The sequence below is a fragment of the Loxodonta africana genome, chromosome 5 (assembly GCF_030014295.1).
Source record: "Loxodonta africana isolate mLoxAfr1 chromosome 5, mLoxAfr1.hap2, whole genome shotgun sequence".
NCBI lineage: Eukaryota > Metazoa > Chordata > Mammalia > Proboscidea > Elephantidae > Loxodonta > Loxodonta africana.
The window spans coordinates 115,538,866-115,554,299 of record NC_087346.1 but is presented as its reverse complement, the minus strand read 5'-3'; the positions used below and the strand labels follow the sequence as shown (position 1 = coordinate 115,554,299).

At 36.5% G+C, this 15,434-nt stretch overlaps 1 protein-coding gene across 5 annotated transcripts in view; it reads left to right on the top strand.

Annotated features, from left to right (window-relative positions):
* Positions 1–15,434, top strand: part of SLC30A9 (solute carrier family 30 member 9) — a 96,800-nt gene that overhangs the window by 33,920 nt on the left and 47,446 nt on the right. For all 5 annotated transcript variants that reach the window (XM_064285873.1, XM_003411319.4, XM_064285872.1 and 2 more), the window contains one exon: positions 13,252–13,310. In XM_064285873.1, the coding sequence (XP_064141943.1) occupies positions 13,252–13,310 (59 nt within the window). The remainder of the gene's footprint in view (positions 1–13,251; positions 13,311–15,434) is intronic.

The following is a 15,434-nucleotide window of genomic DNA, read 5'->3' as shown; positions in this document are numbered from 1 at the left end:
ATTTACGTATGTACATTTTTGATTTAAACATAAATGAGATGACACTACATATTTTCACCTTTTGCAATCAACAGTGTAATCATACCCATCTTGCCATGTCTACGTATAGAGATTTGCTTCTACTTCATCCTTGTTAACAGCTGCATTTTTAACAGTATTAACAGTACTGTTAATGGGATTCCATTGTATGGATGTAGCAATAGATTTGTTCTACAGGTTTTCTCTACTACATAGAATACTTCTGTGAACAACCTTGTATTTTTTTTTTAACATGTGAAACTATTTTTGTGAACACATGTAAGAGTGTTAATAGTAAAATTTCAGGGTCATATGACATGGGCATTTTAAAATTTGATAGATTCTAAAAAATTATTCTCCAAAGGCAATATGGTACCAGTTTACACTTACAGCGTATGAGAGTTTGTTTCTTCCTACTCTTGCCAATGATGGATATTAATGTTTTAACTTTTTTTTGTATTTAATGAACAACAGATGATACCTGGTTTAATTTTGAATTTCTCTGATTATAATTGAGGATGATTATTTTTGTTTGTTTTATTGTAAAAATATATATAACAAACATTTCTTACGTATCTTTGATATCAGTTGATGTGCGAGCATCACCATTATCCATTTCCAGTTTTTTCCATTATCCTTAACAGAAGTTCAGCATCTCCTAAGCAGTGAGTCCCCCTTCATCCTCGTGCTCCTGGTTACCACTAATATACTCTGGTTTCTATACATCTGCCTATTCTAGATAACTTAATATTAGTGGGATAATGTGATATTTGGCCTTTTGTGATTGACTTATTTCACTCACCATAAATTTTTCAAGGTTCATCCATGCTGTAGCATGTATCAGAACTTTATGACTGAATAATATTCTGTGGTATATACCACATTTTGTTTATCCATTTATCAGTTGGTAGACATTTAGGTTGTTTCCACCTTTTGGCTGCTGTGAATAATGCTGTAATGAACATGGGTGTACAAGGATCTGTTTGCATTCCTACTTTATCTTCTTTTGGTTATATACCTAGAGGTGGAATTCTTGGGTCATGGAAATTCTATGGTTAGCTTTTTGAGGAACCTCCAAGCTGTTTTCCATAGCGGTTGCACCATTTTACAATCTTGTCATCAATGGATGAGTGTTCCAGTTTCTTCACTTCCTTGCCAACACCTGTTGTTTTCTATTTGTCTGATGATAGCATTCTAGTGGGGATGACGTGGTATCTGATCATGGTTTTTGATTTGCATTTCACTAATGACATTGAGCGTCTTTTCATGTGCTTGTTGGCCATTTGTATATCTTCTTTGGTGAAACGCCTTTTCAGGTCCTTTGCCCATTTTTTGACTTGAGTTGTTTGTCTTTTTGTTCTTAACTTGTAGGACTTCTTTGTATATATGTTTTGGATAATAAGCTCTTATCTGATATATACTTCCAGAATATTTTCTCTCATTCTGTAGATTGTCTCTTCGGTTTGTTGATAAAGTCCTTTGATGCACAGAAGTGCTTAATTTTCATGAAGTCCAATTTATTTTTCTTGCCTTTTGTCACTCATGTTTTTGGTGTGATATTTAAGAATCCATTGTCAAATCTAGATCCTGTGTTTTGTTCTAAGAGTTTTATGGTTTTAGTTCTTACATTTAGGTTGTTGATTCATTTTGAGTTAATTTTTGTATATGGTGTGAGATATGGGTCCAGCTTCATTCTTTTGCTTGTGGAATTCCATTTGTTCCAATAGCATTTATTTATTTATTTATTATGCTTTCTCCACTGAATAGACTTAGCATCCTCGTCGAAAATCAGTTGATCATAGGTGTATTGGTTTGTTTCTGAACTCTTCAGTTCTGTTCTCTAGGTCCGTGTGTCTATCATTATACCAGCACCAGAGTGTTTTAATTACTGTAGCTTTATAGTGTATTTTGAAATCAGGAAGTGTGACTGTTCCTATTTCATTTTTCTTTTTCGAGGTTGCTTTGGCTATTGAGGGCTTCTTGTGTTCTATATAAATTTGAGTATTGGCTTCTCTATTTCTGCAAAGAAGGCATTGGAATTTTGATGGTTATTGGGTTGACTCTGTAGATTCCTTTGATAGTATTGACAGCTTAAAAGTATTAAGTCTTCCAATCCATAAACATGTAATATCCTTCCATTTATTTAGGTGTTTTTAATTTCTTTCAGCAGTGTTTTATAGTTTTCAGTGTACAAGTGCTACACCTCCCTTGGTTAAATTTATTCCTAGGTATTTTTTTCTTTTAGATGCTGTGATAAATGGAATTGTTTTCTTAATTTTCTGTTCAGATTGTTCATTGCTATTTTATAAAAACTCAGCTGATTTTTGTGAGTTGACCTTATATCCTGCCACTTTGCCAAATTCATTTATTAGCTCTGCTTGCTTTCTTTTGGATTCTTTGGGATTTTCTATATATAGGATCATGTCATCAGTGAAAAGGGGTAGTTTTACTTTCTCCTTCCTAATTTGGATATCTTTTATTTCTTTTCTTGCCAAATTGCTGTAGGTGGAACTTCCAGTATATTATTGAATCGCAGTGGTGAGAGCAGCCATCCTTGTCTTTTTCCTGATCTCAAGGAGAAAGCCGTCAGTCTTTTTCCGTTGAATATGATGTGAACTGATTTTCATAAATGCCTTTTTTCATATTGAGGAAAGTCCCTTCTATTTCTAGCTTGTTGAGTATTTTTATCATGAAAGGGTATTTGATTTTGTCAAATGCCTTTTCTGCATTGGTTGAGATGATCATGTGGTACTTTGTTCTATTAATGTGGTGTGTTACCTTGATTGATTTTCTAATGTTGAACCATCCTTCCATTCCTGCAGTAAATCCCACTTGATCATGGTGCGTGATTTTTTTTACTATGCTTTTGGTTTTGATTTGCTAGTATTTTGTTGAAGATTTTTGTGTCTATATTCTTAGGGATACTGGTTTGTAGTTTTCTATTCTTTGTCTGGCCTTGGGATCAGGGTAATGAGTTAGGAAGCGGTCCTCGGCCCTGCCTTTTTTTTTTTTTTTTAAGTTTAGGAAGGACTGGTAGAATTCTCCAGTGAAGCCTTCTTGTCCGGGACTTTTCTTTGTTGAGGGGTTTTTGATCACTTATTCAATCTGTTCGCTTGTTTTGGGTCTGTTGAGATCTTCTATTTCGTCTTGAGACAATGTACAAAGTTTGTATGTGTCTAGGAATTTGTCCATTTCTAAATTATCCGATTTGTTGGCTGATTATCTTTTAATATGTTTATTAGTTTTCCTATTCTGTAATAATGTTTACATCTTTTGCTCACTCTTCTGTTAGGTTGTCCTTTTAAAATTGATTTTCATGACTTTTTGTGGATATTAACACTTTTATGTGTCTAAATATTTTCTTGCATTCTGTTTTCACCTTTTTTTGTTGTTGTTTTCCTCCATTTTAGTAGGGAAACTTTAAACCTATTTAGAAGTAGGGAGCAAAGTATAATAATCCCTCAAATACCTATCATCCAGCTATACAGTTGTCAACACATAGCCAACTTTATTTCATCTAACAACTCCCTACTAACTTCCCCTTACTGGATTATTTTGAAACCAATTCCAGATATCATTTCATCTGTAAATATTTCATTTCATACCACGATATCTGCTTTACTTAGTTCAGATAGTTGTGATGATTGAGCTGCTTTAGAAAAGCTAGATATCCACCACCTGTAGTAGCCTGTTGGTCTTAATATTCCTCCCTTGGCTGAAGGTGTAGGATGTTCTGGTATAGTTTTAATTCTGGCAAGGAAAGTAGGTGAACTTCTGTTGATGATTCATTTCTTGATTAATGAGTCATTCCTTGGCAAAACAAAGTGTTATATCCCTTTCTAGCTAATCTGGTTAGAAGGTATAAGGAGTATATTTGAGATTCTTACAGGCCTGAAATATATAATAGTAAATTATCTACATATTGAGCAAGTATAGACCTTATTGCATAATCTAAGTCCATTAAGTTATCATTTAGGCATTTTGAAAAGTATGAAGGAGAATCAGTGAACCCTAGTATCGGAGGGATTTTGGCATCTTTCAGAAGAAGCAAACAGCTGTTAACTGCCTTTATCCACAGATAGCCTAAAGAGTGCTGCAGATAAATCCACTGCAACGAAATAGCCATGTTCAATGGAAGAAATAGATATTGGAATTAGGGTCCCCCAGGAATCTTGTTATCACTAGTTAATGTCTTCCATTGGCTTTCTTTATAGGTAATACAGGATACCATCAGGTGTTGTTCTAATAGAGCATATTTGATTGGGAAATTAGATACTACTGTAGCAATTATAGTTCTTTTACTCTGGTGAATTGATATGGTAATGGGACAGGATTAAAGTGAAAGTAAAAATCAAACCAGTTGCCGAGGAGTCGATTCTGACTCATAATGACCCTATAGGACAGAGTAGAACTGCCTCATAGAGTTTCCAAAGAGTGCCTGGTAGATTCAAACCACCGATCTTTTGGTTAGCAGTCATAGCTCTAAACCACTATACCAGTAGGGTTTCCGAAGTGGAAATAGAGGTGTTGATGTCTATGAAAATTTACACATTTTTTTTGACAGGTTGACTTTTTTTTTAATCAGGTAAATGACAGAAGGATGTAATTGAGCACCCTTAGGTTTCTCAAAGGAGTATAGTTTCTGTGATTCCCTTTTAAATTTGATGGAACATTTTGTTTTCTAGTGTTCCTATTCCTTATAATAGTAACATTGATTTTTATCACTATTAGAGAGGAACTGAACTTGCTTAGGGTTTGGGGAGTTAATACATTTTGACTTATATTGCCTTTGGAAGCCTTCATATCTTAATTGCCTATCTTCAGTGGTGTAGTTTTTCCTTTTCTTTAATCTTCTCTTGGTTTCCTGACAGTATTGCAATTTTTTATAGTTCTTCCAAAATGAATTAACTTCCAGCCTATCCTGATTCTTCTCGTCATTTTAACTATTTTTGTTTCAAGGCCCTTGGTAAAGAGGGCATAAAGGGCCATTTGGCATTCTACATCAGAATCAGTGTCTGTGGATTCTGTGTCCTTTTGTTTTAGTTCTGGACCTTTTTCTAACCGATCTTAATGGTGTGGCCTTCCTGGATTGCTTATAGCAACTATGTCCCTGGCTGTTACTAAACTTTTCTTGGTGCTGTGGAATCCATCTTCAGTAGCTGGGATTGGCAAACTATGGACCAAACCTGGCTTGCTGCCTACGAGTCATCGGTGGTTTTTACGTTTTTAAATGGTTGAAAAACATCAAAAGAAGATTAATGTTTTGAGACACGTGGAAATTATATGACATTTAAATTTCAGTGTCCGTAAATGTTATTGGAGCACAGCCAGGCTCATTAAGTAAAACAATTTGTATTGTCTATAGCTGCTTTCTTACTACCAACAGCATATTGTTTCCAATAGAGACCCTATGTTGTGCTGCCATCACTTCGCACTGCTGCTCAGTGTACTACATATTGTAGTAACAGTTAAAACTCAACAGTATTTTGGTGCCATGAGTATCTCTGCACCACCATGTCTTATTTAATTTTTAATATTAGTGTGTACTCGTTGTGTCAGAATAAGAAAATTAGATGTCTAGTTTTGTGCTTTTAAGGTACAGTTGAGCATGGATTATTTTGTTATTGAATTGGACGGCAAAGTACTGTATTTACTATGCGATGACCCTGTACCCCAAAAAACCCAAGCCCGTTGCTGTTGAGTCTATCCTGACTCATAGCGACCCTATAGGACACAGTAGAACTGCCCCATAGGGTTTCCAAGGACTGCCTGGTAGATTCAAACTGCTGACCTTTTGGTTAGCAGCCAGGCTCTTGACCACTACACCACCAGGGCCCCAGTGACACTATAGCTGAGTTAAAAGAATACAATATTTGTTGATATTACTAGACTAAGAAATCACAATAATACTTCTACCTCACAGAAAAGTTGTCAGAAAAAATAGAAAATTTAAAACTGAATATCTCATCACAGCAGAACTTCTTCACAAAAATAAAATTGAATCTGCAGCCAGAGTTGCAGTTTCTGAGTGGCTCATTTGTTAGGCAAGCAAGGAAAGCTGTTTTCCCATGGTGAGTTAATTAAATTGTGTTTGATTAGAGCAAGTGAAGAATTGTGTCCAGGACTAGTAGTCTTTAAAAAAAAAAAAAAAAAAATCTTTAGGCAAGAATAATTGTACGAAGAGTTGGGGATATTGGGAGCAACGTCTACTGTCAATTCGAAAACTAGGCAAATGATTTTGAGTGGTTGTCCTGGGCTCTTGTTGAGATGACAGCTGTTACCAATACTGCTTAGTTGTTATTTATGCAAGGAGCCAGTGCTAAGATTTACCCTCTATAAATAGTTTGCATAGAATAGTCCCCCCACATGTCTGTCAGTTTGTCGTACTGTGGGGGCTTGCGTGTTGCTGTGATGCTGGAAGCTACGCCACTGGTATTCAGACGTGGAACCAGGGATATCATTGTTGATGTCAGATGGATCCTGGCCGAAAGCAGAGAATTCCAGAAGGATGTTTACCTTTGTTTTATTGACTATGCAAAGACATTCGACTGTGTGAATCATAACAAATTATGGATAACATTGCGAAGAATGGGAATTCCAGAACACTTAATTGTGCTCATTTGGAACCTTTACATAGATCAAGAGGCAGTTGTTCAGACACAACAAGGAGATACTGCATGGTTTAAAGTCAGGAAAAGTATGTGTCAGCCTGTATCCTTTCACCATTCCTATCCAGTCTGTATGCTGAGCAAATAATCTGAGAAGCTGGACTATATGAAGAAGAATGGGGCATCAGGGTTGGAGGAAGACTCATTAATAACCTGCATTATGCAGAGGACACAACCTTGCTTGCTAAAAGTGAAAAAGACTTGAAGCACTTACTAAAGAAGCTCAAAGACCACAGCCTTCAGTATAGATTGCACCTCAGCATAAAGAAAACGAAAATCCTCACAACTGGACCAGTGAGCAACATCATGATAAATGGAGAAAAGATTGAACTTGTCAAGGATTTCATTTTACTTGGACCCACAGTCAACAGCCATGGAAGCAGCAGTCAAGAAATCAAAAGATGCATTGCATTGGGTAAATCTGCTGCAAAGGACCCCCTTAAAGTGTTGAAAACCAAAGATATCACCTTGAAGACTGAGGTGTACCTGATCCAAGCCATAATATTTTCAGTCCCATTATATGCATGTGAAAGCTGGACAGTGAATAAGGAAGACAGAAGAAGAATTGACGCTTTTGAGTTGTGGTGTTGGCAAAGAATATAGAATATACAATGGACTGCCAAAAGAACAAACAAATCTGTCTTGGAAGAAGTACAACCAGAATGCTCCTTAGAAACAAGGGTGGCGAGACTGCATCTTACATACTTTGGACATGTTGTCAGGAGGAATCAGTCCCTGGAGAAGGACGTCATGCTTGGCAAAGTACAGGGTCAGCAGAAAAAAGAAGACCCTCAGCAAGGTGGATTGACACAGTGGCTGCAATGATGAGCTCAAGCATAACGATTGTAAGGATGGCACAGGACTGGGCAGTGTTTCGTTCTGTTGTGCATGGGGTCGCTATGATTCGGAACCGACTTGACAGCACCTAACAATAATGTGGAATGGCCACATATGACAGTATTTTCAGAGAAGTTGAGAAAATATTAATTCTTTAAATCTGGAGTAGAATCTGCTGAGATGTGTTACAGCTCATGATAGTAAAAATACGTGTGGTGCAGAAAAAGATTTAGTTGGACAAATTTACGAAGTTGTGAAAATATAAGATGTTGAAATCCATTGATTACTTATATTATTCATCAGCAGATATTTTGTGGAAAATACCTGTCATCAGCAGATTCTTTGCAGAAAATACTTAACATTGAACCAGTGGTGTCAACAGTGAACTTTATTCTCAGCGACTTAACTGTCGCAGTTCTATGAATTTTTGTCAGAAATAGAAGCTGAATATTCTTACTTGCCTTAAGATGCAGCAGTTCAGTGGCTTACCAGTGACTAAGTTTTATTATAATTTTTTGTGCTTAGGGCCAAAGTTGAAATTTTTGTAAATGAGAAGATCCATCTATCAACTATTATTATTGAACACCAAATGGGATTAGAAATTGACTTTTGCTGTAGATTTGATAAGGTTTCTTAATGAGTTAAATGGAAAATTGCAAAGCAAAACAGTCTTTAAATGTGAAACTTATTTGCAGTAGAGTCATTTCAACAACAGTAATGTTTGAATCACAAGTAATGTCAGTCTCATTTATATACTTATCATAGTGGTAAAAATTAAAGCAGGAAGAAGCATCTCTATTCCCACACAAGTTTGCAGTCAGATATATATTCCACTGTGAAACTACAGTTCTAACAGGTTTTTTGGACTTGGATGCAATTACAGAGGAAATTTACATGTTTCACAGTCTATTAATTGTATAATAGAGGAGCTTTCACCTAACCATCAATTAGAAGGGATTAGTCTACAACGTAATGAAATTGTAAAAGGCAAATATCAAGAGAAGAATTTAATAGAATTCTGTACATGCCTTCTGCTGCTATTCATAAGGTTTTCACTAGCTAATTTTTTCAGAAGTATACTGCCAGGTCCTTCTTCCTAGTCTGAGTCTAGAAGCTCAGCTGAGGGATGGGATAATATCCATATACCTACAAGGAAGACCAGTTGATGCGACTATTATTCAAACTTATACACCAACCACTAATGCCAGAGATGAAGAAATGAAGATTTTTACCAACTTCTGTAGTCTGAAATTGATCAAACATGCAATCGGGGTGCATTGATAATTACTGGTAATTGAAATGCAAAAGTTGGAAACAAAGAAGGACCAGTAGTTGGAAAATATGGCCTTGGTGATAGAAATGATGCCAAAGATCGCATGATAGAATTTTGCAAGACCAACAACTTACTTGTTGCAGATACCTTTTAACAACATAAATAGCGACTATACAGATGGACCTAGCCAGGTGGCATACACAGGAATCAAATGGACTACATCTGTGGAAAGAGAAGATGGAAAAGCTCAATATCATCAGTCAGAACAAGGCCAAGGGGTGACTGTGGAATAGACCATCAGTTGCTCTGTTGCAAGTTGAAGTTGAAGAAAATTAGAACAAGTCCATGAGAGCCAAAATATGACCTTGAGTATATCCCACCTGCATTTAGGGGCCATCTCAAGAATAGATTTAACACATTGAACTCTAATGACCGAAGATCAGATGAGTTGTGGGATAATGTCAAGGACATGATACATGAAGAAAACAAGAGGTCATTAAAAAGACAGGAAAGAAAGAAAAGACCTAAATGGATGTCAGAAGAGACTCTGAAACTCGCCCTTGAATGTGGAATAACTAAAACGAAATGAAGAAATGATGAAGTGAAAGAAGTAAACAGAAAATTTCATCGGACAGCTCGAGAAAACAAAAGTATTATAGTGGAATGTGCAAAGATCTGGAGTTAGAAAACCAAAAGGGAAGAACACGCTTGGCATTTCTCAAGTTGAAAGAACTGAAGAAAAACATTCAAGCCTCAAGTTGCAATACTGAAGGATTCTGTAGGTAAAGTATTGAACTACGCAGGAAGCATCAAAAGAAGATGGAAAGAATACATAAAGTCACTGTACCAAAAAGAATTGGTCGAAATTCAATCATTTCAGAAGGTAGCATATGATCGAGAATCGATGGTACGGAAAGAAGAGGTCCAAGCTGAGCTGAAGGGAATGGCGAAAAACAAGGCTCCGGGAATTGACGGAATACCAACTGAGATGTTTCAACAAACGAATGCAGCGCTGGAGGTGCTTACTCATCTATGGCAATAAATTTGGAAGATAGTTACGAGCCAACTGACTGGAAGAGATATGTATTTGTACCAGTTCCAAAAAAAATGTGATCCAACGGGATGAAGAAATTATCAAACAGTATCATTAATTTCACAAGCAAGTAAAATTTTGGGGAAGATCATTCAAAAGCGGTTGTAGGACTACATTGACAGGAAACTGCCAGAAATTCAAGCCAGATTCAGAAGAGGATGTGGAACAAGGGATATCATTGCTGATGTCAGATGGATCTTGGCTGAAAGCAGAGAATACAAGAAAGATGTTTATCTGTGTCTTATTGACTGTGCGGATCATAACAAATTACGGATAGCATTGTGAAGAATGGGAATTCCAGAACACTTAATTGTGCTTATGAGGAACCTGTACATAGACCAAGAGGCAGCCGTTCAAACAGAACAAGGGGATACTGCATGGTTTAAAGTCAAGGAAGGTGTGTGTCAGAGTTGTATCCTTTCGCCATACCTATTCGGTCTGTATGCGAAGCAAATAATTTGAGAAGCTGGACTATATGAAGAAGAATAGGGCATCAGGATTGGAGGAAGACTCATTAATCTGCAGTATGCAGATGATGCAGCATTGCATTCAGAAAGCCAGGAGGTCCTGAAGTACTTACTGATGAAGATCAAAGACCACAGCCTTCACTGTGGATTATACCTTAACATAAAAGAAACAAAAATCCTCACGACTGGACCAATAAGCAACATGATACATGGAAAAAATATTGACGTTGTCAAGGATTTCATTTTACTTGCATCCACAATCAACACCCATAGAAGCAGCAGTCAGGAAATCAAACGACATGTTGTACTGGGCAAATCTGCTGCAAAAGACCTCTTTAAAGTGTTAAAAAGCCAAGATGTCACTTCTAGAAACTAAGGTACACCTCACCCAAGCCCTGGTGTTTTCAGCTGCCTCATATGCTTTTGAAAGCTGGACAATGACTAAGGAAGACCAAAGACGAATCGATGCCTTTGAATTATGGTGTTGGCGAAGAATATTGAATATACCATGGACTGCCAAAAGAACAAACAAATCTGTCTTGGAAGAAGTACAGCCAGAACGCTCCTTAGAAGCAAGGATTGTAAGACTACGTCTCACATATTTTGGACATGTCCCGAGACACCAGTCCCTGGAGAAAGACATCATGCTTGGTATAGTAGAAGGTTACCAAAAAAAAAAGGGGGGGACCCTCAACTAGATGGGTTAACACAGTGGTTGTAACAATTGACTCAAGCATCACAAGGATCATGAGGATGGCAGCATTTCATCCATTGTACATAGGATCGCTATGAGTCAAAACTGACTAGGTGGCACCTACCAACAGCAACAACATCCATGCCTTCCAAGCAAGGAGTATGCTCAACTAAACTCAGATGCTCATGGATTGATACTAGTATGTGGCAGTACCTATCTATATGAAAAGAAAATTTCAAATATGAAATATGTAATATATCATTCTAGATCATTATTAACATTTGAGTGTTTGCAGTTGATTTTGATGATGGAAAACCCTAACTTTGAATCCACGACGACGTGTAATATTATCCCCTCCACCCCTCAAAAAAAAAAAAAGAATGCCATCTTTTTCCTTAGTGGACCTATATTACCAAGAAATTGTAATTTTATTTTTTATTTTGTCAGTAAAAAATTTGTGGAAATTTGTTTCCAGTCTTCTTATTTATTTACTTAGATAATATTCTCTATGTTGTCTCTTGGCCTGCACAACCAAAGCATTTACTGTCTGGTTCTTTCCAGAAAAGTTTTTCAGCCCCTACTCAATAGTCTGATTAGGAATTACCTCACTTTATATGTTTTTGTGCTTTTGAAGGAATAACTAGTAACTTGATTTATAAAAAACCAAACCCGTTGCTGTCGAGTCGATCCCACTCATAGTGACTATATAGGACAGAGTAGAACCGCCTCATAGGGTTTCCAGGGAGTTGCTGGTGGTTTCAAACTGCAGACCTTTTGGTTAGCAGCTGAACTCTCAACCAGTAAGCCATCAGGGCTCCTGATAGGATAGTGTAAATTTGGAAACCCTGGGGTATAAATATTGAGAGGATTCTGGATTCTTAACTATGTTACTTGGTTCTTCTCAGGACCAAGGCTTAAAGGTAGCAGTATCTATCTCCCTCATATGATGAGGGGGGAAACTCTGGTGGAGTAGTGGTTAAGAGCTACAGCAGCTAACCAAAAGGTCAGCGGTTGAATCCATCAGACACTCCTTGGAAACTCTATGGAGTAGTTCTGCTCTGTGCTATAGGGTCACTATGAGTCGGAATCAACTCGATGGCAATGGGTTTGGTTTTGTTTTTTTTATGATGAGGTGGGGAAACTTCTAAGTGGACATCTTTGTTGTATCTGTTTTGTCTTACACTGAAAATCTTATTTCCTAATTCATTATCATAATTATGTATTTGTTTTATTCTATGGTATATAGAGACATACACACAGAATACAGTGTAATTTCAAAATAACATATGAGTATTATTGCCATCAATATAATTTAAGATTTCTTCATTCTTTTTGTCATTAGTATGTATCTACTTATGGATGTATGGTCAAATTTCTGTGTTTTGGAGTCACTTGAAACTCCTTTTTGTATAGATAAGCCATCAAATAGGTAGAATGTTAGGTTTGTTTTCATTTTTAGAAATAATTTTGATTTATTTTTATTTCACAATTGTGTAAAACATATATATCCAGAACAAGATACTTCAGGGAAGTCCACCTCCTATCCCTGTCTTCTTCATCCTATTCCCTTCCTCTCCCATAGGTAACTTTTTAAATTAGTTTTTTTTTCCCCCTTAATTTTTAAAAAACAAGGAATAAACATACACGTTCATTAATTCTCCTTTCATTGATAAAGCATACTATACCTGCTTTCCTGCACCTTGCCTTTTTCTCTTGACTGTAGGTCCTAGAGAGCATTTCATAGTAGTAAATAGACATTTTTTCATTCCTTTTGTAATATTCCATATTTTTACATATACCATGGTTTATTTAATCCTTACTTCATAGTTTGTTTTTAGTTTTTTGCTATCAAATTAATGATACTGTGAATAGCTTTGTACACAAAGAAATACTAAAAGTACAAAAATTTGATAAAGCACAATAATAGAAAATTTTTTCTTATATTTTTAAATTTTGGGCTAAAGTATGAAGGATTGGTTCTTTCTTGGACTTAAATAATTCGTATGTCTTAGGCAGGAGAATTTCCTCAGACTCCCTTTACCTTATTGCAAATCTAGAATTCTTACAACAACTTGCTGTTTTTGCTGGTAGCTAGTACAGCATATTTAACATAATCTTAAAGAGAATGATTATGTCAATCTAAAATGTGACTGATAAGAATGTGTATGAGGTAAACTTGTTTTGTAATTCTTTTTTTGTAGGACTATTTAGAAATGAAAAAATATTAAGAGAATACAGAGACTTCCTGGGAAATACCAAGGTAAGGATATCTTTGTAATAATGTGTGTGTGTTACACAACAAAATCCCAGTGTCAGTTCATTGTGAAATTCTAGCATATTTGTGGTCCTAATCCAAGATGTTCTTGAGGATATTGTAATTTACTGAATTATGATCTAGTTGCTTTTACCTAATTTTCTTGAAATTAAAAAAATTAGAATATGAGTTCTTATAACTGTTATAAACTGTAAGTATATAGATAAAGATGTAGAAGATTTTCTTATTTTTAGCAAGATTTAGCTCTCTCATACACACATACTTTGGATATGTTATCAGGAGGGATCAGTCCCTGGAGAAGGACACCATGCTTGGTAAAATATAGGGTCAGTGAAAAGAGGAAGACTCTCAACAAGATGGATTGACACAGTGGCTGCAACAATGGGTTCAAGCTTAACAACGATTATGAGGATGGCGAAGGACTGGGCAATGTTTCGTTCTGTTTTATATAGGGTTGCTGTGAGTCAGAATTAACTCAGTAGCACCTAACAATGACAACAACATACATCCTTAATTTTATTTGTCCTCTTTCCTACTCCTAACCCTAGTTAAACCTTCAGACTGCCACCTCTCTGCCTGTACCCAGGAATTCAGCCCTCAAAGAAGATTTCACAGTTATTCTAATTGATCTGTCTTTATTATATGGCTATAAAGAATGAATAGACACTTAATATTACCTGAGTCTTGTTAAACTTCTTCATACATGCACTCTTCCACTCCGTGAGATAACTTTTGCATACCTTTTCCTCTCTTCCCACACTTTCCATAGCCTCATGCTTTGTTCTTCAGCTGATGACCCTGCTTCTTAGTTCATTGAAAAAAATAGATGTAATCCGATAAAAGTGCCGTATCTCTTCATCATCAAATTCACAAACTTATCTAGGCAGGCCCTGGGTTACGAATGTCCGACTTACATATAACCTGTAGTTACAAACCAGCCTATTATATTAAAAATTCAAAGTATGTACAGTGGTTCATAATAACAAATGGGTGCTACTTTGTGACACACATCAAAACATTACTATTATTATTGTGTTGTTATATTAAAGATGTTTTAATGTATCTGGAAGTGTTTTTTTAAAATGTTTTTATGCACAGAAAGGCACAATATATACAAAACAAACATTTGACTAACTGATGGTAGCTACGAGTCTTACCTGTTTCAATCTATGTACAAATTCTACTTAAAGACAGATTTAGGAATGGAACTTGTTCATAATCTGGGGACTGCCTTATATCTGTGTCAAAAATCTCTTTCATCTCTACTAGAATTTAAGTCTAGCCCTGTTCAGATATATATAGCCAACCCTTCATTTTTCCTCATTCCCATCCCCTCTCTTGTGTACCAGTCTTTTGTTTTAGTCGTGCCCTCTTTCTCATGTATAATATAGTTCTCCCTCATCGTTGAATTACTACCATCAGCATACAGACGTGCCTTAGTATAACCTGTCTTAAAAACCCTCTACTCCCTAGTCCCTCCAACTGCTGCCACATTTCTGCTTCCCTTTTTAGCATCACTATTTAAAAACGTTGTCTCTACCCATTGCCTTCACTGTCCCACCTTATTCTCTTTTGAACCCACTGCAATTGTGCTTTCAATGCCACCACTCCTCTCAAATGGCTCCTACTAAAATCATCAGTACCTACAAGATGCGAAGCAGTCTATGTTGAGAGTTGAACTTTGAGTTTAAATTTACCTGGGAGGGATCTCCCATGAAGAAATTAATACTGTATCTGGGGAAATGGCTACCTGTGCAAACTGTCTCCTCTCTCAGTGGCATTTAAGACATTGCTCCCTTCTTGTAAAAGTTAGAAATCAGCAACGGTGAAAACTGTAGTCCCATCTTATTTGATGTGCTTTTCTTTCACATCCATTCAGAGCCTTTTAATTTCCTTTTCTCCTTGAGCCCTGTGTTTCTGTCACTCCAGGGGTGCCCTGAAGGTGTGGAGTCTTTAGTGATAGATAGAGCATGCGCACATCTTTTTAGCCATCATTTGTATTCCTGTGCCACAGTGGTCGGTGCCACTGCCTCTTGCCATAGAATCATGTAGGTGAATGAGACCTGCCTCCTGGGAAGATTTTCTCCTGTTCCTCAAATCTCTTTCACA